This window comes from Heptranchias perlo, chromosome 5 (assembly GCF_035084215.1).
Source record: "Heptranchias perlo isolate sHepPer1 chromosome 5, sHepPer1.hap1, whole genome shotgun sequence".
Taxonomy (NCBI): domain Eukaryota; kingdom Metazoa; phylum Chordata; class Chondrichthyes; order Hexanchiformes; family Hexanchidae; genus Heptranchias; species Heptranchias perlo.
In genome coordinates, this window is record NC_090329.1 from 75,695,337 (window position 1) to 75,722,576 (window position 27,240).

The following is a 27,240-nucleotide window of genomic DNA, read 5'->3' on the forward strand; positions in this document are numbered from 1 at the left end:
AGTGGGGTGGGGGGGAGGGAAATCAAAGTCCTAGTGGGAATGCAGTGGTGGGCCACACAATTTTGGATGGAAAATCCAACCCATTTACACAATTTGTACATCAATATATTACAAAAATTATCCGTGACTCTTCTGGCTCTCCTCCGTCCAAAAGGATTTGTTAAACATTGTTTTAATGAGAACAATGTGTTTTTAACTTAAAATGCTGCACGATTTTCACTTTCATTCAATTAGACAATGGAATAAAGTGGTCTCCCACTAGAGAAGGTGTTATCACTCAGCAGCAACACATGACGAAGCGTTGCCTCTTCTGGTTGCTTCATGTCGCTGATCTTTAAAGCCAGGTACAGGCTGCATTTGACAATCTGGCTGTTAAATAACAGTGAGAGTAAAAAGGAAGTGATGATGCTTTTTGTAACTCACTCCAATCAACAGAAATTGCATTCTTTGTGCCTGTGAAATGTACTTGTTGCAGTGGGCGACTGAAATCGGAGTTCCTGTCTAAAGGGTTTTGCAACTTACCCAAGGCACCACAACTTCCTGATATACTGAATTACTATTCGAGGTAAAGCTATGTGGAGACAATGAAAAAAGCAAGTAAGTCGACCCCTAACTGAGTTTTGTTTTTATGTTAAAGTTTAATCTACAGATGGGCTGATGAGCAAGATATAATTGTGTTTGTTTATTGATCTTATATGTTGAGGGTTACGTCTTTGATGGTTCTGAAAAGATCACGGTTTCTTTTAACAAGAGGAAATGGGGGGAGGGGAAAAAGAAAGATTGTTCACTGTCTAAAGCGCAGAGCAGATGTTAGAAACTGATTTCTCTCCTGTGAGCATGACGCACATGCTATATGTTTTGTAAAAGTAAATGAAGTGGTACAAGATAACGTCCACTTTATACTGGATTTTAAGCTAGGATTTTTATTTTTGTAGCTTACGACTGTTGGATCTTTTGAGTACATTACAAAGCTGTAACCTAATGATAAGGTTAAAATAACATAAACTGCAACAACAAATTTTCCAGTGGTTTATAAACATAATTCGAACCCTGACATGGGATAATAAGTTTCCTTCCTGGTAACTGTTATTTTATAGGTGACATTTTTGTCTGAGTATGCTTCTGTGAAGCACCTTGGGACATATTACTATGTTAAAGGCGCTATATGAATGCAAGTTGTTGTTTTTTATATATATATATATATTTGTGAAAGCTCCAGGGGTTCTTACCATTTTAACAAAGTTCCGATATCTCAGTATGATCAGGTGTTATACTTCACTCTAATACCAGTAATGCACATTTATTTGAGCAAGAATAAAGAGCTAGATATTCATATATTGATAGTGATACGGAGTCAACTATTTTTTGGAATGAAGAAAACCCGAGAGCTAATTAATATAATATAATTTAAAAAAACAAAGTAAAAATACTAGTTTAAAAAGGTGCAAAACAAGAGTTCAGACTATCCAGTAGGCTGAACTAAACTCATGCAGAGGTGCCCAGACACAATGAAAATTCAAAAGTCAACGTTCTGTGTGAGTATACTAGGAATTACAACAGTTTGATCATAGAATCATAGAAAAGTTACAGCATGGAAGGAGGCCATTTGGCCCATCTATGCCCTTGCATAGACCCTTGCTAGCTCTATGCAAGGGCAATCCAGCTGATGGACAATTACAGCATTGATATTGTTTGTACTGTGATCTAAATAAACCTAATCTGCAGCAGAGGTTTTGTTCTTCATGTGATTTGTTAGCACTCAGGTCTGCTCACCGGTTGGAATTTTCACCGAGTCGGGGGTCTTTTAATGAAATTGTGGAACTTGGCAGCAAACTGTGTTGCACGTGTTACGTGTAGAAAACCATGAGGTTTGTTGCAGGATATTGTGTAATGCCAAATGACTTGCCCTAGCTATGATGACCTTTTTAATCTGATTTGATAGATGATGTTCTTTCTCTGTCGCATCAGTCATCAGCCACTAGTTTTATATACTGGCTACAGAGTTTAATGAAACAGTGTTATGATGGACAATCTGGACCATCATTTTTTTTCATTTTGAATAACAGCTGATAAAAATTAGGACAATGCTGGCAACGTCTTGTTTCTTCTGGCACTTGACCTGTAGTTTGGAAATGTTTTTTTGTGGAATAGTTGGTTGCTAGGCAGCACGTGCCAGCATTTGTTGATGGTTTACGGTAAAATGACAAAGGAATATGACTGTCTATTGTTCTACATTGAGAGTTTTATTCAATACACTCCTTAAATAGCTTTTAACTCTCCTTCAACTCCCAGTATAAATGTAGCTTTTGAATATGATGGTGATATTTCAAACACTGTGATAATTCATCACTATCATTTTCTATGGGGACCTACAAAACTGCTAGTTAATTCCAAAATATGTTTTAAACAAAAATATAAGCTTGCTGAGGGGGTGGTTTGGTCGTATTGAGGAGTGATGCAATGGTGTTGAAGGGATGGTGGAGTGATATTGAGGGAGTGATGTAGTGATGCTGAGGCGGTGGTGCAGTATTATTGAGGGAGTGATGCTGAGGCGGTGGTGCAGTCGTATTGAGGGAGTAGCGTAGTGATGCTGAGGCGATGACGCAGTAGTATTGAGGGAGTAACATAATGATGCTGAGGCGGTGGTGCAGTCGTATTGAGGGAGTAACGTAGTGATGCTGAGGCGATGACGCAGTAGTATTGAGGGAGTAACGTAATGATGCTGAGGCGGTGGTGCAGTCGTATTGAGGGAGTAACGTAGTGATGCTGAGGCGATGACGCAGTAGTATTGAGGGAGTGATGTAGTGATGCTGAGGCGGTGGTGCAGTCGTATTGAGGGAGTAACGTAGTGATGCTGAGGCGATGACGCAGTAGTATTGAGGGAGTGATGTAGTGATGCTGAGGGGTGACAAACAAACACTCAGTGGCATGAAGTGGGGATTTAGTGTTGGAGATTTTTCTGCTTCGTTTCCAATCTGAGCCATGTGTAGCGGGGAAGCCTCCCAATGGGGGAGGGACGATCAAAGGGAACAATCATAGCCCAATGCTTCATGGTGGCCATTTATAGGGAAGTCTGGGGGCAGGCCATGTGCTGCCAGATGCCGATGTTAAACTAAATAAATGAAGAATTTAGATTTTAAAAATGCCACAAAAAGGATAGGAAAACATTGCTGAGTTTGGTAATAAGAATATGATGTGATGTTATGCAATATTAAAAGTAACTGATTTTCTTTAGCTTTTTAATATTATGTCTGTAAATTTTTTAACTGAAACTATCTTTGAATGCAGCGAGAGGAAGAAGTTTGTTATCTAGATGTGCCTTATCTGGGTGCTGATACTTCATAGTTCTAGATCACCCAATGCCATTGCTTGCACTGACCATATTAGCCTGCTTGACTTTGTGCCTGTGGCTGTTTAATGTCTGATAGTTTGACAATGTCCATAGAAACACATTTAAAAATAATGGCATCTCAACATTATGAAGGACTCAGTACTTATTTCAGATCTTGTAAAGTATTTTGCGTATTTTGCAATACACAGAACCAATCAGCCCTATAATTCTGCACACAGTTCTTTCAATAAGATGGTAATCTAGCTCCAGACACAAGTCGTAAACACATGGGAATTAAAACTAATTTGCAGATGTGGCATCCAGACATTATGCGAGCCTGGGAAAGCCTCATTCCAGTTAGGTAAATGTGTTTTCCCCACATACCTCTAAAAGAGCATTGCACGCTTGAACTATGTTTCATTGGATCTTTCTTGCTTATAGTATATCACCAGCAGTTAATGAGATCAAAAGAGGACAAAGAGAGGAGGTGAATGCTCTGGGATATCATCAAAACTACAGATGGTGTGAGATTGTGCTGTGAATTCCAAAACCATGCGTGTAACTGCAGGCACAAAGAAATGCTGACCAGTTTGGGAAAGAATGGGGCTGAGCTTGACTTTTGGTTGTTCCACCAGCAGACCACGCCGGCTGGCCGCCCATTCTGGTGGCAAAGAGACAGCCACGATTTTGAGGCCCCAGCCTCACTTGAATTTGACAGGCGAGCTGCGGACGGCAAACGGGCGTCTCGATGCAGCTCGTAAGCCCTTCGGCCTCTAGAATGTCGTCCAGCTGGGCCGTAGGCAGTGTCCTGCAGGTAGGTCCTCGGGGAAAGGGGAGGCTATGCTGAGTTGTGGCGAAGCCGGCCGCCAGCGGCCCGCTGTATTTTTGTGGGGCCAGGAGGATTATTCCTGCTCCTTGCAGTTCCACAAAAAAAAACACTTTTAAAAATGCTTCTGCCCATTTCCTGTTTGCACATCGCAAGCTCCGCCCATGTATCACTGAAAATTACAATCGGGATCCTAATCACACCGTTAGGACCCTGATTTGTACGGCAAATGGCCTACCGCTTGTTTTAGGCAGGCGTTTTGGCCGCCCAGCGGTAGGCCCCAGTGAATGTCACAGTCGGGGTTAACGGGGCGGTAAGGCTATTGGCCCCATTTTGAGGCCTTTACTGTCCCAAAATGCTGATTTTTCTCAACTGAAAATCGGCCCAGTGACTTTGAGACTGACTGCCCACTGAAAGAATTCTGTGGTGGGCAGAGTGATCTAGGCAGATCTTTGAGCTGTTTGAAAAGAACTGACAATATGGCAAGAAATTTGATAAGACGTGAATTTACCTTGAGAAACATGTATCAAGGAGCCTCATCCATTTCTACTGAATTTCATCGTGCAGGAAATGGACCAAGCATGGCAGCAGCATTCAATTAGGGACAGTGTAAAACCTCTGTACCCTGTTGAAGTAATCAGGGTGTAGTGAATACGCATTCAGTTTTTTGAGCAAGGCCTGACAACTGCGCAGATTGAGATTTCGGGAAGGTGTCTGATGAGGAGAAATCTTGTGTTCTGTGTTTCTATTACACTCAATAAATAGTATAAACATGGACAAAATAGGAATTGTTAAAACATGCACTGCTTATGCGGTGAAAGCAATTGCCATAAAAGCAGTAAAGTGTAATTTGAAATAAAAAGGCAATTTCTTGCTGTAAATTGGATGCTGCCTTTTCTGCTTCTCTGGTGAACACAATACTGAACATAAAGGTAGCAAGACAAAAATTATGAAAATTTTATCCTGAGTCACTTCAGTGTCAATTCACTACATTAACTGAACAAATCCTTTTAATGTTGCTGCTAGAAGTGGGAATGTAAATTTTTAAACATTTTATCATGCTAATCTTAACACCCATGAAATAGACATGACAAAATTATTAACGGAGGAGATAGGGTTGCATCCATTTGTCCATTTGGGAACATTAATATCGCTGAATCTGAAACATCAGCTGTTAGGCTGTGCATCATTGTGCTGAGAAATGTCATTTTTATTCCCTGAGCATTAATTGTTGCCTGGGCAGAGAGTAGGGTGGAAAATAAGGCAGAGAGGATCACATGGCCCTAGTGAGACCGAACTGATTGTACCTTCATTTAAATTAATGGAGGGCAAATTGGGTGGGCTCTGTTATGGGCATGCAATCCTCCCCGAACAATTTTCCTTTCTACGCTCCACCCAGGTGATACTTGATGCCAGGTGGTCAGATGAAAATCTACCCCATAGAGTTTTGTGTAATTGGACTGAGATTAGAGTTAGTTGAACGGGTTAATAAAATGCCCCAGTGTTAACAGTATATGCTTTTAGTGGTGCTTGAGTCGGGGTGGGGGGTGGGTGGTTGAGGAGATTTTATTTGTGTGTCTCACTGGCCATTACTCACACAGGTATAGCATTATTACTCAGCCTATTCCTACATTCTCATCTCTTGCTTTTCATTCTTTGATTATATTGTGTCACTCGGCAGTTTGCTATGTAAATTCTCTTTTCTTGTCTTCATTTTGCTGAATGCTTGCCTAGTCTGAGGGTATCAGTACACCATATCACAGACCCAAACAGTGAGAGACACCAATGTTGGTGTGGGGATGTTATTGGCCCCCAATTATACCCCTGCAATCCACACCAAGTCCTTTTGCAGATGTTCTGGAGTGTCAGATTGCAGCCTAGATCACAAGATGACAATGTGTAAACTGTTCAGATGTGAATTGGCACTGAAAAAGCAAGTGCTTTTATCACTATCATCTGATATTTTTACCATTACTCTGGGTAAGACGTTAATTCTTGCTAGGGTATAAACCTAGGACGCCAGCAGCCATCTCAGTCAAGTGACTATTTCTCATGAGGCAGACTGGACAGTGAGTATTGGCAGGTTATTTGACCTGCAGAGGCAATCACAGCTTAGCCCAATCATGTCCACAATTGACATCCAGGCACTTTCCAGCAGGATTGGGAACTCTAACTAATTATCCCCCCTCCCAAAAGTCGGGAGCACTCAGGCAAATTATGCATTCCAACCTGTGTCCCAGCTAACTTATTGTCGATCAGGAATCAAGACCTTTTGCATGGCTTATAACCACACCATGTGATGCATTTACCCACCAGGATAACAGGAAGCTCAGTCTGGTATTCTTAACTGAATTTACGGAAACAGAAAAGTAACACGACTTCTGATAAAATAGCACTTCAGTATAATACATTTGAATTATTTTCATCTCAGAGTGGAAACACTGAGATGCGATTCTTCTTCAGTTTGAAGTGTTTTTGGATTTTAGTAACTTCAATTGAACTCATCAAATTTGCAAAGAACTTGTTTTTGTTGAAAGGGAATATCAAATCCAAATAATCGCCCTTCCTTATTAGGGACAGCAAAGCTGTGCTCGTTCTATGGTGTGGTGGGCTCACTGTTAAAAGTGCAAGATCAGCTTGGCTCAGTGGTAGCACTCTCACTTCTGAATTAGAAGTTTGTTACATCGAAACTACAGCACAGAAACAGGCCATTCGGCCCAACTGGTCTGTGTCAATATTTATGCTCCACACGAGCCTCTTCCCTCCCCTCTTCATCTAACCCTATCGAGATACCCTTCCATTTCTTTCTCCTTCATGTGCTTATCTAGCTTCCCCTTAAATGCATCTATACTATTTGCCTTGTGGTAGCACATTCCACATTCTTACCACTCTTTGGTAAAGAAGTTTCTCCTGAATTCCCTATTGGATTTATTAGCAACTATTTTATACTTATGACTTCCAGATTTGGATTCTCCTACGAGTGGAAACATTTTCTCTACGTCTACCCTTTCAAACCCTATCATTATCTTAAAGACCTCAATCAGGTCATCCCTCAGCTTTCTCGTTTCTAGAGAAAAGAGCCCTAGCCTGTTCAGCCTTTCCTGATAAGGACATGCTCTCAGTTCTGGTATCATCCTTGTGAATCTTTTTTGCACCCTCTCCAAAGCCTCTATATCCTTTCTATAATATGGAGATCGGAACTGTGCACAATACTCAAAATGTGGTCTAACCAAGTTTCTATACACGTTTAACATAACTTCTTTGCTTTTCAATTCTATCCCTCCTGAAATGAACCCCAGTGCTTGATTTGCCTTTTTATGGCCTTAATAACCTGCATCGCTACTTTTAGTGATGTGTGTATCTGTACCCTTAGATCCCTTTGCTCCTCTATCCCATTTAGACTCTTATTATCCAAGCAGTATGTGGCTTCCTTATTATTCCTACCAAAATGCACCACCTCACACTTAACTATATTGAAATTAATTTGCTAATTACATTCCCATTCTGCAAGTTTATTAATGTCCTTTTGCATTTTGATGCACTCTTCCTTTGTATTAAATTTACCCCCCAGTTTGGTGTCATCGGCAAATTTTGAAATTGTACTTCCGATTCCTAAATCCAAATCGTTAATGTAAATTGTGAACAACAGTGGTCCCAGCACTGATCCCTGTGGGACACCACTTCCCACCTTTGTGGTTTCAAGCTCCATTCCAGGGCTTGAGCACATAATGTAGGCTGACACTTAGGTGCAATATTATGGGAGTGCTGCATCGCTGGACATGTTCTTTTGCAGATGAAATGTTAAACTGCAGCTTTTTCTCAGATGAATGTAAAAGATTCCATGGCTCCAGGGATCTTGTTGTGTGCAAATTGGCTACCACTTTCACTTACAAAACAGTGAATGAACTTCATTGACGATGGAGTGCTTCAGATGTCCTTCGGATATGAAAGCTGCTTTATAAGATACAGCTTCTTTCTTTTTAGGTGGCTTCATAAAACTTGTTTTCATGAAGGGACACTGTTTTTCATGGAAAAAATGTTTGTAATTCTATAGAATCATAGAATGGTTACAGCCCAGATAGAGGCCATTCGGCCCATCAAGCCCATGCCGGCTCTCTGCAAGAGCAATCCAGCTAGTCCCACTTCCCCGCCCTTTCCCCGTAGTCCTGCGAATTATTTCCCATCCTGTTTTCGTTTGTTGACAAATACAAAATACAAAGTTGTAAACTATACTGAAATACATCACAGAGTGCTTTGAGCTGATAATGTTTATAATTGTTTTAGTGAGAATACATCCAACACAGGGTCTCCAAATGGCAGGCTATTTTTTAAACTTCCATAATGGCTCATTCACACAATCAACAATAAAGACACACACCCCGCCTCTGGGGATGCCACATACAGAGCTGAAAAAGAGCTTAGTGACAACATTACCTAATTTAAGTAAAACGCGCTTAACCCATAACACAGCTGTTCACCCTCCCCAAAGCAAAGAAAAAGATTTGTCACTAACGTTGTCATGATAACAGATTCATTTTAATGTGTGCAATACATCCAGGAATCTCTAATATTCTGGGAAGGCAGTAAATGTGGTACCCACAGCACAAAAGGAGCAGTAATAAAAACAGATAATGCTGGATAAAGCAAGTCAGTCAACATCGGTAGAGAGAGGAAGGCAGAGTTAACATTTTAGGTCTATGACCCTTCATTAAAACCCAGAAGAGAAGAGCAGAACTTCTTTAAGGTGAACATTTCTGGAAGAGAACTTGCCATGACTCAAAACAACAAAGCAAAAAGCAAAATACTGCAGATGCTGCAAATCTGAAATAAAAACAGAAACATCTGTGTTGAGAGAAAGGTAATGTTAAAGTTTCAGGTCGATGACCCTTTGTCAGAAAAAGGGAGCTGTTTTTACTCTAATGCCAGCATCACACATCTTGAGTAGGTCTTTTAGAAAGAGAAATTCCTGTCCATTATGAAGTTAGAAAAACAATGTTGCGGGTCAGTAAATTGTGTTAATGCCCTCTTTCTACATATTAAGGATAGGTGGAATCTCCTAACCAACACTTCAGATTTGTAAAATATTTTACACAAATTAGTTAGCACGATATTCAGTGTTGCAAATATCAATAAAGATGCAACACACTGTTTAATAAATTTAATTCTATCTTGTAATTGTAGTTTTTGATAATCTTCATTTAAAATTATAACCATATTGTGACCAACAAACCATGACAATTATATCCCAATTCCTGAATGCCACATATAGCTTGCAGCAAAGTAAACATTCTGATCATATCACCTTTTTGTGTTCAAAGCAACAATCACCGTGCTTCAAAGTATTTCAATGTGCCTGTAATGCATTGAAACACTTTTGAGAGAGGTGACAAAGTTCAATCTAAATGTCTTTCTTTTCTTCCCCACACGGTTATAAATATACACTGTATATATATAGACAGTGTGCTTTAAAAATTATAGAATCATAGAATCATACAGCACAGAAGGAGGCATTCGGCCCGTCGTGCCTGTGCCAGCTCTTTAATGAGCTGTCTAATTGTTCCCACTCCGCTGCTCTTCCTCCATTGCCTGGCAAATTTTTCCTTTTCAAGTATTTATCCAATTCCCTTTTGAAAGTTACTATTGAATCTGCTTCCACTACCCTTTCAGGCAGTGCATTCCAGATCATTACAACTCTCTGCGTAAAGGTATTTCTCCTCATCTCTCCTCTTTACACTTGATTATTTAAAACTTACACACAAATTTTGGAAGCCTTCTTTATTTTACTTCAGTGTTGAAACAGTGAATAAGTAAAAGAGAATACTTCATGCAGTACTGCATACGCAAAAAAGGGGCTCAAAGACGTCTAATTTGTGACATTTCATAAATATAACGAAGCCGACTACTAGGCCAAACAGTAAGTTGTTTGCAAACAAAATTTTGTTCAATAGCTGATGTCATGAAATACTAAACACAACTTCCATCAGGAATATAAAAGCATATCAGAGGAAGAGCAAGATTATTAGGACAAGAAAGCAGAATATGGTTTTACAGTGCCACAATATGGCATGCATTTCCTGTCTGAGAAGCATAATGCAGAAGTGACGCCATAAAAACTGAGCAAACTCTAAACAGTCAGAACTCTTATCACAGGAAGGGCCTTGAGCAAAGGAAGTTGCTAATGACAAAGGTTAAAGAGGTCACGTTCCATCTGCAACTGTGCTTTACTTAAGGGATTCGCATCATTTTAAAACTGGAAACCAGAACAAGAACAGGCCTCGTTAGTTTCATCTCACAGCAGCTAACAGTGACAGTTCATATTTCATACAGGCTATAAAGATGTTCTGCCTATCTATTGTTGATGTAGTTTACCTGTATGAATGAAATAGTATTATTTGCCTATGCCAGAAAGTTGCTAAAGTAAAAAATAAAAATATAATCAACGTTACGAAAATACAAATTTATGCCTGAATTTATTTTTAAAGTGCCTGAAATACTATTTTTCCCTACTTTCCTCTTCTGAAGGCACTATTCATGCTGTGGCACAATTCCACTATGGATAATTAGAAAGTGAGTGAGGGCAGGCTATTTGGCCTTGTGGATCACCACATTTGAGCTTGGCTTCAGCAGCTTCTGATTGGAAGCACGATCCCTTGTTGATTTCCATACTAGGTTATAGTCCAACAAATTTATTTTAAAATCACAAGCTTTCGGAGATTATCTCCTTCGTCAGATGAATGAATGAAAAGGTTCTCAAATCGCATATCTTATACTATGTTGGGACAGCATCACACCAATCAAAAGGTGTCGTTGTTATTCAAACAGGCCAGTCACGGAGAACAGCACGTCCCAGTACACTAGATATACATTGTGTCTATTACACAGGCAGGCAGAAAGAAACTCAAAATGGCAGAGAGAGAGAGAGAGAATTTTAAAAAACATATAATTTTTTTCCCCCTTTTTGCTGGTGGGGTTACGTGTCGCGTGACATGAACCCAAGATCCCGGTTGAGGCCGTCCTCATGGGTGCGGAACTTGGCTATCAACTTCTGCTCGATGATTTTGCGTTGTCGTGTGTCTCGAAGGCCGCCTTGGAGAACGCTTACCCGAAGATCGGTGGCTGAATGTCCTTGACTGCTAAAGTGTTCCCCGACTGGGAGGGAACCCTCCTGTTTGGCGATTGTTGCGCGGTGTCCGTTCATCCGTTGTCGCAGCGTCTGCATGGTCTCGCCAATGTACCATGCTCCGGGGCATCCTTTCCTGCAACGTATGAGGTAAACAACGTTGGCCGAGTCACAGGAGTATGAACCATGTACCTGGTGGGTGGTGTCCTCTCGTGTGATGGTGGTATCCGTGTCGATGATCTGGCATGTCTTGCAGAGGTTGCCGTGGCAGGGTTGTGTGGTGTCGTGGACGCTGTTCTCCTGAAAACTGGGTAACTTGCTGCGAACGATGGTCTGTTTGAGGTTGGGTGGCTGTTTAAAGGCGAGCAGTGGAGGCGTGGGGATGGCCTTAGCGAGGTGTTCGTCGTCATCGATGACATGTTGAAGGCTGCGGAGAACATGGTGTAGTTTCTCCGCTCCAGGGAAGTACTGGACGACGAAGGGTACTCTGTTGGTTGCGTCCCGTGTTTGTCTTCTGAGGAGGTCTATGCGATTCTTCGCTGTGGCCCGTCGGAACTGTCGATCGACAAGTCGAGCGTCATATCCCGTTCTTACGAGGGCGTCTTTCAGCGTCTTTCCGCACCCATGAGGACGGCCTCAACCGGGATCTTGGGTTCATGTCACGCTACACGTAACCCCACCAGCAAAAAGGGGGGAAAAAAATTATATGTTTTTTAAAATTCTCTCTCTCTCTCTCTCTCTCTCTGCCATTTTGAGTTTCTTTCTGCCTGCCTGTGTAATAGACACAATGTATATCTAGTGTACTGGGACGTGCTGTTCTCCGTGACTGGCCTGTTTGAATAACAACGACACCTTTTGATTGGTGTGATGCTGTCCCAACATAGTATAAGATATGCGATTTGAGAACCTTTTCATTCATTCATCTGACGAAGGAGATAATCTCCGAAAGCTTGTGATTTTAAAATAAATTTGTTGGACTATAACCTGGTGTTGTAAGATTCCTTACATTTGTCCACCCCAGTCCATCACCGGCATCTCCACATCATGATTTCCATACTGGCATACACAGTCCTCACTTAAACAGTATAAACCAGGTCCCACGTTGAATCTCATGTCCTCTAGTGAGGCTATGCCCACAGTGTGCAACTCACCCATATAAAATGAATGCATGAGAAGTGCTGAGACCTGGCCTGTTCAAGTAGGCTTCTTAAAGGGAGGTGATAGTTTCAGTTACTTATAAAAGTGGTTTTGCTTTGAATTTTCAATTACATTTTGAAGTATTTTGTTCCAAACATTACTTGGTGTTGCTGGTAGTCTTAACTTTTTTGTTTTTTCCCTGCCAGTACTTTCCTTCATTATTCTTGGTTGTTGCTGCTGGCATTTAAATTGCACTAGACAAAGTGGTGTGATGTGTGTTCTTTTGGTGTTCCAAAAGCACCACATGATTGAGAGGAGCAAGAATAGTTCATGAGGGGCCAGCAAATGCAGTTACCACGACATTGTGTCTGGACCTGTCCCTTCCCCGGAACCTATGTTGATGGACTTCTCTGCATGTACCTGGGTCTGTCAGGGAAGACTTGTCTTCACTATCTCTGTTTCACAGATTGGTACCATCTGCTGCAGGATGACCTGCAGACATCATCCAGAATAGGGATGGTTCTTCCAGTAGAAATGAAGGTTACTAGTGTGAAGCTTTCACTGGGTGGCAAAGTTCTCTGAGTGCAAGGCACCATAGATTGCACCCATGTGGGTGTCATATCAACCTCATGACCTACATAACCAGCAAAGGGTTTTCAGTCAATTAATGCTCTCAAAACATCATTTTGTACTTCAATGCCCAATGAGGAAGCAGTCATGCTTCCTTAGGCAGCAGTCCACGAATCCTCTATTATTTGTAGGAGAAGAAACACTACATCAGTGGTCTTAGAAGAAGAGGGATTCATGACTGCTAGACCGATTGTGAAACACCCAAACAGAAGAGGAGCACCTTGCGCAGGATGCCTCAGCGTCTGTTTGATGTTCCACTTCAGTCACCTCCACTTGTGAGAAAAATGTGCTGTCCAGCTATGTCACAATGAAATTGTATGCAAAAGGGCAATGGTTGTGTACAATACGTCAAATGGCACCTCTCTCAGGGTGCAGAAGTTCCCAACTTAGATTTGTTTCATACTTGATGAAATATGTGCAGAAGTGTGGAACGTACTTGCCTTTTCCTGCTTGCTGATACCAGCAAACTTATTCCTCATTTGTAACCAGGTAGGAGGAACCTCAATGTCTGTATTGACTTGGTCAGCAACCTCTCTCCATGCAGCCGACACCTGTATTTTTATTGGAAGGTGGCTTTCACTCCTAAATTGGGCTGTTCTCCTTTGGTGCACATCTTGTAGCAGGACCTCCTACTCTACAGAATCAATGGGAAGAAAAGAATGAACAAACTTGCATTTATACAGTATCTTTCACATCCTCAGTACATCCTAAAGCATTTCATGGCAAATTAATTACTTTTTGAGCTGTAGTCATTGTTATTATGTAGGTAAAACACAGCAGCCAATTTGCACACAACAGGGTCCCACAAACAGCAATGAAATAACAATCAGTTAATCTGCTTTTTGTGGCGGGGTGTTGGCCAGGACAACATGCCTGCTCTTGTTTCAATAGTGCCATTGGTTCTTTTATGTGTATCAGAACAGGCAGAGAGTGCCTTGGTTTAACATCTCATCCAAAAGATGGCACCTCTGATAATGCAACACTCCCATGCTAAAGTGCCAACATAGATTATGTATTCAAGTCCTCAAGTGGACTTGAACTACGGCCTTCTGACTCAGAGGTAAGAGAGCTACCATTGAGCCAAGGCTGACACTACAATAGCATTCCATTTAAATTAATGAAAGGAGAATCAGGCAGACTTTGTTATAAGTGTGCAAAGTTCCCCACCTGATTTTTCTACCTGTGCTCTGCCCAGCCAACGCTTAGTGCCCAGGTATTAAAGATGAAAATCTACCCCAATTTCTTTTTCTGCCATCACTATAACTTCCCCTTTAATGGTGACCAACAGCCCTTTAAAAGCTGCTGCCTCTCCAAATTTTATGCTCCCCGGCCAAGTGTGCTACATGACAACCTCTCTGGATGTGCTTTTCATGTGCTAATAGCCTATTCAAACTAGGGGAGGGGTCCAGTTGTAAAATTTGGTTTTTGCTCAGGTAAGCTCAGGTATTTTAGGCCAGTACAACTCCATTTTTGCTCACAAAATCACAATTTAGATGTACAATCAGAAGACACAAATAAGTAAAAGATCTCATTAAACATAATCACCTGGAATTTCTGTGGAGCTTCTGTCGTTCGGCGGAGGCGCAGGAGAAATAATGTAAATATTTTCTCCTGGGGTTCTGCCGAAGTTACAGTGGGAAGTTCGAAGAACGCTAGAGGAAATTCCCCCCACTATAATTCAGATATCAAACATTAGACAAATAATCGCTATAGATAATTCTACGATAATAGCAACAGTTTACCTTTGCAGCTTTGCTGTGGGATTTTCCTGGTTGAGTACTATTATATATACATCTTACAGTGTTTAGTGATATATGTGGATTACTTTCACACTTGTCAGTTCTTACAATGAATGCTCTTTGCCTTTTAGGTAAAGTTTCTATCTTGACAACCCATCTTATCATATAATGGCTTTGATTAAAATTTATATAATGCTTCCTTTAACCCAGATAAAATACATCAAATTATGTGTTAATTGATTAGTATTTGAAATATTGCTCCCCTTTGCAGATATAATTTATATTTATGCAAAACAGACACAAGGTGCAAAGAACAGTGGCAACATGGACTGCTTTGTTTTTCTCTTCAATGTTCTTTGCTCGTGTCCTCTCCTGAAGGCATTGACTCTTCACCGGGGCATGGTTCCATGGGTGGAAGTCACACCCTAGTATCTTGTCCAAGTAGCTATCATTGTTTTGCCCTGACAGTGAAGGGGATGATTTTCCTCTGCAATCGAGCCTGATTTCGAGTGGAAGTGCACCAGAAATGGTGGGAAAATGGGGTGGTGAGGAGTACTCCCATCTCATTGCTCTGAGCAGGGTTTCCTTCCCTCACATCCATCGCTGCCTGGTCCTTCCCCACCTGCATATGCCAATGGTGGTTGTAGAAGAGTGGGGGCAAGGACCCCAGCCAATTTTTCTTCTTTCTGCCTGTGTTATCACTGCTTTCTAGGACCCCCCAATGGGGAACCTGGTAGTGGACCCCGGAGGTAACAGCCCTGAGGTGCCCCTATGAAGAATGAGGGCCTTGTAGCAGCTTCCTCTCCCTCCAGTTGGTCCCAAACACTTTCCTGTTAAAACCTCTAATCTTGGGTGAGGTCTTCAGGGGGATATCTCCTATAAATTTTTTAGGTGTTTCTGCCCCGCACCGGATGTTCTGGTGCTCCAGCACTGCCCGGATTCTCAGTCTTTGCCCTGGCAGGTTCTCTCCCACTGGGAGCCCACCATGGGGAACCTGGTAGTGGACCCCGGAGGTAACAGCCCTGAGGTGCAATGAGTCCTTACCCAGGAAATTCGGTTGGAGATGGGGTGGATGTGGATGGGGGATGGAAGTCCCACCCCAGTGGAACTCTGACCTGAAGATGAGATTGCTCCTGAGAATTTACAGATTATTCAGTTGTGGACGTCACCACAATTGATCCCAATCCTGTCCGTACCCAACAACCAAATGTGTATATTTACAGCAGGTGTGACTTGATAATACTAGGTGCAGGAGCACTGGATGATTTTCTCCTTTTTAACCTGGGGTCCTGAGGTTAATTTTAGTGTCCCTTATCACTGCCTTAGCTGAGATCAACTGACTCAACGCAGATCATCAGAAATCGAAAGGGGGACCTTCCTCATATTTGAATAAATCTGCTGAGGTAGTGTGGTGCCTGTTATGCTTTTCATTCACAATAAGAATTGATTATGCTCCTGGCAGAGACCCCAGGACTAAGCAGCATTAAAGGAAGCAGCTGTTCTGTGCTAAGCTAATTCTTTTAGCATGTGTTTATACTGAAGAAACTGTACATAAGGTCATAAGCAAATCTTGCACTTTGAGCAATAGTTTATTTTGAAGGAAAGGAACAGCTGAAGATCTTTCTTTGCAATTTACACATTGACGCTGAAGAGCAAGCGCCTGTAATTCTATATTGTGAAACGGTGAGAAAGACGCAATAGGTCATCTGATTAGATTCTGACTGGTGTTTAGCCGCTGTAAGTGAATCATTCAGTAAGCGCGCTTTTCTGCTTTAATGGCCTCGATCTGACTTACGCTGGTATTACGCCAAAATCAGCACCAAAGTTAATGCCAATCTTGCCGCCGGCATCTTAGGCCAAAATTTCCTGTGGATCTCATTTGCATATGCCGGCACATAAAAACTGGCGTAGAACATGTACAAATTCACCGCAACCATTAGGGGCCTGAAGAAGCAGATGCCATTTTCTTTTTTAAGTCCCTCTTCATATTATTGATGTTGTGAAAATTAGTTTGAAACTACCAAAGCATTGTTTTCAACAACAACAACAACAACAACAACAACAACAACAACATGAGCTTTCATTTATATAGCGCCTTCAACAAAAGGTGCTCTATGCACATTAAGCAGTGCTGCATGTTTAAGAAATTATAATTGTAGAAGCTTTTCTCTTTTTAATGCTACAGATTCTGATACCTAATAAAGCATTCAACGATGTAGAAAATACAGTACAGGTCATGTGAGAAAAATTTTAAAAATAATTGCTAAAAGAAATTGTTATCAAACTCCAGCAATAAAGTTTGAGGCCTGTTCCAAGGCCGAAATTCCTCAGTTACACCAATTTCGGGTTAGGTGGGAATGTGCTGCGCCTACATTTTTGGGCATAGATATTAACATAGGAAACCAGTGTACTCTGGTCCTTTGCATGGGAGCAGGGCTATATTAATGAGCTCAGTAGGATTTCGGCAGACGTAACTCAGAAGCGGCACAAATGAGCGAGGAAATTTGCATAATGAGGTTCCACCTAAAAGTGGCATAGGTCACTTACCTGTGAATTTCCTCAGATAAAACTGGCCCGATGTGACCCTTATGCTGAAAATGATGAGGTAATTTCAGGTCACTGTTATATTGGTTGCAGTGACATTGGCCCTGCCTCCCCACCCACCCAAAATCCACTCCCAGTTAAAGTGCCTCCCCCACAAAGAATCAATTGTGGAACCTTTTGGTCTGTATGGCTTAGTACCACACCACTAGTTGCATTTAGCCACTGAGCCATTATGGAACCTTAAAGTCCTGTGTTTCCATCGGCTGTGCCTTCAGAACTTGGAATGTTCATTTTCCATTACACCAGAATTTTTCAGGAGCTGTTTATCATAAAGATGCTGATAATTGGGAGCGTTTATTCCTTGATTGAGAAAGACCCAAATAGCTAAGAACTAGGAAATACCAAGAGCATTACTAATTGCTGTCAATCACGAGGCTCCCTAGTGTCAGGGTCTGAGTTATGAGAAAAGACTGGAGAAACTTGGACTTTTCAGCCTGGAAAGGAGACATCAGAGAGGTGATCTCATGGAGGTTTCCAAGATAGGAAATGGTATAGAAAAGGTTAATCTGGAATACTACCTTAAATGTGAGAGTAGGACAAGAGGACGCATGTTCAACTAGTAAAAGATAACTTTAGGATATCAGGAGATTCATCTTCATGCAGCTCAACACTTGGAATGGACTTCTGAGCAGACTGGTGGAGGCAAGAAACCTGGAATCATTTAAGAGACAACTAACTGCAGCAAAGAGGGAGTGTAGGGTTGTTCTAGATGGATGAGTTAAGATGAGCTGAATTGCCTTCTTCATACTTAAGTACCTTGTGATTTGTGATCTTGTGTATCTCATTTTAACTATATCTTCTTGTGCCTGGTAGTGAAACTACATTGTATCTTTTTCATAGCTCCAATATCCTTTCTATAGTGCAGAACCAAAACTATGTGCAGTATCCCAACTGTGGCCTCTCAATATCTTCTACAAATTTATCATTACCTCCTTGCATCTGCATTCAATGTCCCATATGTACATCCCAGAATATCACTTGCCCTTTTAATTTTTTTCCACCCACAATCCTACTTTTACATAATTGTTCATCTGTACCCTGGATCTCTCTGTTCTTCCACTTCACTAAGAATCTACTGCTTAGGTTATGTCTCCAATCTATTTTTTCCCAAAATGTACTACTTCACACTTATCTACATTGAACTGCATTGATCTGCCTGCTTCCCCAGCCTGTCCATATCCTCTGCCGTCTCATGCATTCTTCTTCACAGTTTACTGTGCCCCCGAATCGATGTTGTCAGTAAAAGTTCCTGCCCATGTCCAAATCATTTCTGTATATAGAGAACAGGAGAAGTCCCAACACAAACCCTAGGGCACATCATTAGTTACATTTTGCTACTCTGGGGAAAAAATAATTTGTTCTGACTGTCTGCATTGTATACTTTAGGCATCCCTCTAATCCCACTACCAGTTTACTTTTAATACCTTGTGTCTTAATCTTCACAAGAAGTTTCTTATGTGACACTTTATCGAGCACTTTTTAAAAGTCGAAATATGCAACTTTCATTGCATTCCCTTTTATCAATATGATCAGCAACTTCCCCCTTTTAAACAGATGTGTAACATTCACCAGCTTCTAGTCCTTTGGTACAATTCCCTTTTCTGAAGAATGTTGGAAAATTATGGTTAAAGCTCGTGCTATTTCATCCCTCAGTATTCTTCAGTGTTAACCAAGCTTGGTGATTTGTCTATCTTAAGTCGTATTAATTCTTTTAATACACTTTCTTTTTTAATATTTATATCATACTGCTTCTTCCAAATTATATACTTGCCAGAATGAGTGCAGCTCCAACAACACTCAAGAAGCTCGACACCATCCAGGACAAAGCTGCCCGCTTGATTGCCACCCCATCCACCATCCAAAATATTCACTCCCTTCACCACTGGCGCACCGTGGCTGCAGTGTGTACCATCTACAGGATGCACTGCAGCAACTCGCCAAGGCTTCTTCGACAGCACCTCTCAAACCCGCGACCTCTACCATCTAGAAGGACAAGAGCAGCAGGCACATAGGAACAACACCACCAGCACGTTCCCCTCCAAGTCACTTATATCGCCATTCCTTCATCATCGCTGGGTCAAAATCCTGGAACTCCCTACCTAACAGCACTTTAGGAGAACCTTCACCACACGGACTGCAGCAGTTCAAGAAGGCTGCTCACCACCAGCTTCTCAAGGGCAATTAGGGATGGGTGACACCCACATCTTATGAACGAATAAAAAAAAAACTCCTTCTAAGACTTTATTGTTGACCTAATATCTTTATTCATCCACGGAACTCCAGCCTCTGCTTCGACCTATTTACTTCTGGTCAGAATCTTTTTAGGCTGTACCCTACTCATCAACTACCTTTTTTTTGCCTTTTCTTTTTAAATTCTCCATCATTGTACATTTTGATTGTATGGTGCTTGTGGGAGGAGTGCATTGATACATCCAGGTTTCTTGGCCTGACTGTGCTTGTGCTGGGATCAATGTGGGTCAGGAGCTTGAGGCAACTTATTTGCTTTTGGTTTCTGAAGATCAGTTAGGCCTGAGGCGGGGAAAGACCTTACACACTGGTGGTCATGTCAGTTGGTGTCATTGCTTTTCATGGTCAGTGGATGGGTTGCTGTTGTGATGGACTAGTCTGCACTGAGTGAGTCTTCAACAATGGGCCCCAGGCTGCTTGTTATTTCTCCAGTTCCAGGCAGAGATTGAACATTATTTTTTCTGATTGGCCTATGTCTCACATGTACTTAGGCCATGTGTTTGTGGTGGGGAGGAAAGAAGAAGGAGCTATGCTAGTCTGCTCATTGCAGGGGTTCCTTGCTTTCTAGGCCCAGCAAGCAATGAGCTTGGTCATCTGCGATTGCATGACTGGTCATGGTCCTCATGGTCTCCTATCCAGAATGGCTGAATATGAGGAGACCTATCTCATATTTAAATAATTTTCACTGCTTGTCTACTATTTTATCTGCCAACTTTTCTTTCCAATTAATCTGGGCTAAGTCCCCTTTCATTCCTCTAAACTTTGGTATTTTCTAGTCCAACACTTTTGTTGTTGATTTTATCTATTCAGCTAACCTAATTACAGTTACTGATCCCTAGCAAAAGAGAAAGAAACCTGTGGCCAATTTCGGGGGAAATTCTGAAAAAATACACAAAAAGAGAAATAAATTGAAATGTTCTGTAGAATTCCCTTCCCCCAGGCTAACGTTGGTAGGATTATTAGTGGAGGATACATACAGGGAGGAGTATATGTGAAATGTGTAATGAATTAAAAGATAACGGATCATAATGCATAATCCTCCTACATTGCATCATTAGGTAAATTAAAAAGTTATTTTGCAATTTGTGTAAATTGAATTCTTTTACGTGAATTTTAAAAAGTAATTTGAAAAATAAATCACTATTATTATACAATACAAAGCCAACGCTCACATCGTTAAAAATTATGTTGTTTTATTTCTTCCTGACTATTCGGTCAGTTCTGTAGCAGAGAAAACTGGGGCATTCATCTGAGAAATTTGTATAAACTGGAGCCATATGGCAAATCATAATAGTTCAAAAGGAGCCTCTATAATGTGTGCACTTTCCACTGGAGCTCGGGGTGATATCAACAGACTGAGGAGAAATTAACATGATGTATTATGCAGCAGATGCATGACAACATGAAGGACTGCCTAGAGGTGGACTTTAGGGCACAGGCTAGCGAAATAAAGAAACAATCCCCATTGGAAGTCCTGTACTACATTTAACTGGCTGTAGTAAGTGCTAGCAGTGTAATGAGGCCTATTCTGTAAAACTGGAAACCATGTGTGAAAAAAAACTTCTACATCTTTTAGGACTGATTGATTTTTTTTTCGCTCTTGGCAGCCAGTGAAGGTTTACAGGCTAAGCTAATAAGTGGCAGCCCAGAGGTTTGTGGGAGGAGATTCAGCTCTATTGAATTTGTCAGTGAACGCAGAGCAGCTCTGAGTGAGATCACATCCTAGCAATACAGCCAGTCTGTCTGTATCAGTGTATGCAGCTCGTGGGGCTGCATGATATCCTTAGGATTACAGCAACAGGAAACTAAAAAAATCACTTTACTTCACCCTCGGGAGTCACACTCGTGGACAGTCCTATAAAATGGGCCTCAAGTTGGACACTTTTTCAAAGGAATATTAAGGAACTGGATTCAGGACTTTTATGGTCAATTCTGGATTACTTTTGGTCTCAAATATAACACTTCGCTACGTAGGATTCTATCCAAGAATGTGGGGCAGAGTAATTTCAGACTACAAGAATGGATTTATGGGCTGCAGCAGACAAACAGGTAAAAAGCAAGCTGAAAGAGATCCTGATTCAGTAAGCAGATTTATTTTTGCTAAATAAGAAAGGAGCAGCTGGAGTGGAATGTTCCTACCAGCAGCGTGGCTAATCAGTGTACAATTCAAGACTAGCTACAGCATTCAGAGAAGTGAGCCACTATTTAAGCTTTTAGAGGGCAAGGATTGACAAGGACAAGAAAACCAAAACTGGGGACACATTCTGAGCTTGTTAGTAAAGATTGTGAAGGCACTGTGCTAGTTGAGTTGGATTAGTGAATATTGGTTCTGTTCCAGAAGGTACAGATGTGCCTCATTTAAATGGAAATTAGGCATGTTTTAGTATAGCCTAAGACTATGCTTTCCTGTTCTTCATTTATATAATGTGTTTTTAGTAGAGACTCAATTACATGTTTGTTTTACAGGGTGAATGTAAATCTCATGTGACGGGCCTTGAACTTTAATGCCCTTACACTGAAAATGCTGACATAGTTAATCTAAAGAGATGTATTTGCTGTGCACATTTAAGTCCATTTAAGATTTTGAGAGAGTCTATAATTTAAAATGTTGGGATAAAATTTCCGCTGTTCGCTAATTTATGGCAAAATCGTTAACACATGAAATAGGAATAGGGTTACAATTCCACATACTAACAGCGGAAATCTTTCCGTGAGTTTTCTTTAACAAATTATATATTTTAGTCGAAAATATTGGTATTTTGTTCTAGTGTGTGCTGGTTGATGTTTGGTCTCAGGCTAATTGACGGGCCCAAACTCAGCCCTGGGCCTAGGGTTTGTTGAAGACAAAATCTTTGTGTGTTTGAACTTCCAGGCCCAATTTCAATGGCAGAACTGTGTTCAGTGTTTGATGGCTTTTTTGATTAGGACCTACTCCTATTTTGGGCCTGATTCTATGAGCAGCAGTAAGTCAGATTAATGCTCTGTGTTGTGATGTACCAGCTGCCAGCTAAATGGAATTTACCTGCAGTTGTACAATTGCTGCCTCAAGAAACAAATCAAGCTTTAGTAAATTAACCAAAACAAATGACTATAGCCTAAGATACCCCGCCCATTACATAAAAAGTAATATATATAGCAAGCTCAACACTACACATTTTTAACTCTTTCCCCACCAATTTTCTGCCCTTCTCCCCTGAAGAAGCTAACTCAGGCATCATAATTGCTCCACAGGCATCTCCAGTACCTCACAGAAGTGGTCATTCATTACATATGAACTTAGATGGTGAGTGTCAACAGGCAATGCACAGCTGACCCTGATCCTGTCCTCATCTGCTGTGCACACTTTCCAGCAAGGGCCATTGAATAGCGATCGGGAACAGGGAACTCTGGCTGTGTTTTTCTCCATCCTAGTCAGGACACTGAAGTCGATTTTAGTACTATTATCACCACCTTGGATTAAATCAGTAAACTCAGCACAGACCAAGGATTGCATGTTACATGCTTAAGAATGCAATACAGCAATAAGTTACATCTTGGTCATAAAGTATTGAAACCATAAGGCTCCAATGTGAAACAAGTTTGGAGAGTCTCAAATTACTTACAGGTAATGTTCAGATGTAAAGCCACCCATAATTCAACACGAATTGGCGACTTCCATCAGAGAAGTCATGAATTTGGTTGGTGTGTAGGAAATGGAAAAGATCATACTCGTATGATATCAATAGGGAATTCTTTTCTGAGGAAAGGATCAAGTAAATTTCAATGGCCCCTCAGGTAAATGCAGCATCTGAGCGATGTGTTGCTAAGCCATGCAGAGCAGCCAGGCATTCTGTTCAATCCCTGGCATGCTGAGTTATCTGACATCAGGCAGGGCAGTGGTAGGGGCACTATAACTGTCCTTAGTGGTTCACGGCTAAGGAGGAGAAATTACCCCAAATTTCTGCTCATAATTGCTATCCAGTGACCTTTCGTTGACATGTGCATGTATGAACATCGTGGTAAGGATAGGTTTAAGCTTTACTATGATGGTCTCCATGGTAAAATAGCCTTTTGATGCTCACTGTCCCAGGCTCACACAAGAACATTGGCCATGTGGGTGAGGTACCAGAGGATTGTCATTACCCGTTGAACCACACCCCAAAATGAATGACTATCCTCAGCTGAAGAGGAGGAGAATTTGAGTGAGAAAATTTTCGTGAGGGAGCTGATTGTTGGAGCATGTAAACAGATCTTTAATCTGCTTCTGGCTGTTCTGTACTTGAGCTGGAGGTTATGATGCTGACAATGGGTGTAAAAAGTGGAAAGTTCTATTGCCAAACACTCATGTCCCTCACTGTGATTAGCACAAATATATTCACAATTTTTAAAAAAGATTTCACAATCATATCTTAGCGCTATGAAGGTATTCAGAAAAATCACTAGCAATATAACTCTGCAGTCTTGCTTTGTACACTGATGTAATGTATTTCAGTCTGGTGGGCCTGAAGCAAATATAGGGTTAACTTCAGAACTAATCAGTGGTAGCTTTCTCCCTCACCAGCAGCAATTCTAAAGAGATGGCACTGCTGGGGGACAGTTGGCAGTGGAACTGGTTGGACCCCTTTACACTGACACTCCAGCTTTTCCTCCCAAAACATGGAATGTTATAATTTTATTGCCTCCCTTAGATAATCTCTCGGGTGCAGCGTTGCTGGTCACTCATGTGTGCAGTCCGAGAATCTTATGTTTGGGGTGTGCCTGTACTGCCAATATCTTACTATACGATAGCAGATCCCAGGGGTGTAACAATAGGATCCCTTTGTGCTATCAATTGGATATTGTGTCTTTTGCACCTGCCCTTGCGTGTGCAGCTTCAATCATTTTGAAGGTGGGTGGAGAAAACACTTGGTAAGACGAGGCCAGATGTGAATTGTTAAGCTGCTTTATTTCACAGATGACAAATGAACATTCAGAGTAACAATCAAGACAAATTCCACATACTTACATAGCATCTACAGCACAGAAACAGGCCATTTGGCCCAACTGTTTTATGTAGGTATTTATACTCCATACGAGACTCCTACCATGCTAATTACCTCTTCTCACTCTGCCCTCATAGCCCTCTATTCCCTTCCCCCTCATGTATGCAATCTCATAGCTCAAGAGAAATTATATTGAGCTGTGAGATTGCATACGTCATTTCTCTTGTCAAAAACATGGGAAAAAATAATAAACCATGCACTCTGTCCCTTTCGTGGCTCACTCACTTATTTTTGGCACTGCCTTTCGTTCAGAATACTAACTGCAAAAACTAGCTTCTTACATTTTTAGCTTTCAGTGCTGTGTCTCACAGTCCTCTGTTCAAAATCTGATTTTGTCCCTTTTCTCTATTAATTCCAGCCCCTGGAAGCAGAAGGGCAGTGCCCTTGAAATCTTCGCAGGCAGGGATATGCCAGCTGGCCTACCAACCAAACTGACTATCCCCCTCAGTTTTGTTTTGGGGGTGGGGGTGGTTTCACTTACTTTGTAAAGGTTCCACTTGGGGCACACAGATTTCTTTTAGGAGGATCCAACACTCCAACTGTCAGCCAGCCATCACTGGCATTTCTGGTGTCTTTCTCAGGGGGCTCCACAGATACACCCCTCAACCCTGCAGGTTCCTCTCCCTGACCAACCCAAAGCTCAATCAACAGTGGAGTTCTGCAATGGACGTGATCCCACTGCTGCAACTGCTGGAATTGCACCACTGTGGATTTTCTAGGCCTCTTTGGCAATTTACCTTGCTCCATTTATTCTAGTAGTAATAGCAATTGTCAAGAGGTGATATTCCTTTTTCCAATGAAAGTTGGGAGAATGCCTGTCCCTGTAATTCTACAGTGTTTTCCCACTGGAATTATGGCGGGTGATGGATAGAACCCCTCCCACTCCATCCCCCTCCCCCCCCACCGTGGGCTTTCAGGACTCTGATAATCCCTGTAATTAATGGCGTGCGAACAAAATTGCAGGAACATATAGTTTTAAATCCTGAACTTTCTGAGAATATAATTTAGTTTGTGCGCCACTAATTACAGAGATACAGAGATATTGGGATAAATTTTTGTCTTTGCCTGGGTGGTAACTTGGCAGAGTGGATTACCCGCCTGTTGTAGAACCCGCCCAATTTTACTTCCACACTGGAATGAAAATCAGGGGGGTACTACAATGGCGGCAATCCAGTTTACTGCCCAGACGGTGAAGATGAAGATGAAATTGTCCAATTTTTTCTTTAAAGAGGAACTTCACCCTAGTGTTATTGCAACACAGTAGTCAAAGAGAGGGGACAGGAAAGAATGAATTGGTCTCCTCAGTAAGACAGGAGGACAAGCTTGTATCTTGGTTTGTGATCCAAATTTTCGAGCATCAAAATTAAAACATTGGCATCTCACCTTTGATTCCCCATGTCACATAGAATCATGGAATGGTTACAGCATGGATGGAGGCCGTTCGGCCCATCAGGTCCATGCCAGCTCTCTGCAAGAGCAATCCAGCTAATCCCATTCCCCTGCCCTTTTCCCGTAGCCCTGCAAATTTTTTCCCTTCAAGTACTTATGCAAATCCCTTTTGAAAGCCACGATCGAATCTGCCCCCACCACCCCCTCGGGCAGCGCATTCCAGATCATAACCACTCGGTGTGTAAAAAAGTTTTTTCTCATGTCGCCTTTGGTTGTTTTACCAATCATTTTAAATCTATGCCCTCTGGTTCTTGATCATTCCACCAACGGGAACAGTTTCTCTCTAGCTACTCTGTCGAGACCCTTCGCGATTTTGAATACCTCTACCAAATCTCCTCTCAGCCTTCTCTGCCCTACCGAAATGTAGCACTTCACGTTTTTCTGCATTGAATTTTATCTGCCACCAGCCTGTCTATGTCCTCTTGAAGTCTATCAATATCCTCCTCACTGTTCGCTACCCTTCCAAGTTTTCTGTCATCTGCAAATTTTGAAATTATGTCCTGTACACCCAAGTCCAAGTCACTAATATATATCAAAAAAAGCAATAGTTCTAGTACCGACCCCTGGGGAACACCACTGTATACATCCCTCAGTCCGAAAAACAACCTTTCACCGCAACTCTCTGTTTTCTATCACTTAGCCAATTTCGTATCCATGCTGCCACTGCCCCTTTTATTCCATGGGCTTCAACTTCACAATTTTCTGCATTGAATTTTATCTGCCATGTGTCCGCCCATTCCACTAGCCTGTCTATGTCCTCTTGAAGTCTATCACTATCCTCCTCACTATCCACCTCACTATCCGCAACCGATTATGTGGGACTTTATCAAACGCCTTTTGGAAGTCCATATACACCACATCACCCACATTGCCCTCATCGACCCTCTCTGTTACCTCATCAAAAAATTCAATCAAGTTGGTTAAACATGATTTGCCTTTAACAAATCCATGCTGGCTTTCCTTAATTAACCCCACTTGTCCAAGTGACTATTAATTTTGTCCCGGATTACCGTTTCTAAAAGTTTCCCCACCACCGAGTTTAAACTGACTGGCCTATAGTTGCTGGCTTTATCCTTACACCCTTTTTTGAACAAGGGCATAACATATGCAATTCTCCAGTCCTCTGGCACCACCCC

General features: G+C 41.6%; 1 protein-coding gene across 3 annotated transcripts in view; it reads left to right on the forward strand.

Annotated features, from left to right (window-relative positions):
• The first annotated feature begins 438 nt into the window (after positions 1-438).
• cep85l (centrosomal protein 85, like) overlaps positions 439-27,240 on the forward strand; it is a 274,781-nt gene continuing 247,979 nt past the window's right edge. For 2 of the 3 annotated variants that reach the window (XM_067984679.1, XM_067984680.1), the window contains exon 1: positions 21,349-21,683. In XM_067984679.1, coding sequence (XP_067840780.1) covers positions 21,557-21,683 — 127 coding nt within the window. In that variant the 5' untranslated portion in view covers positions 21,349-21,556. Of the gene's footprint in view, positions 598-21,348; positions 21,684-27,240 lie in introns of those variants that run through there. The other variant, XM_067984681.1, reaches the window with a different exon arrangement.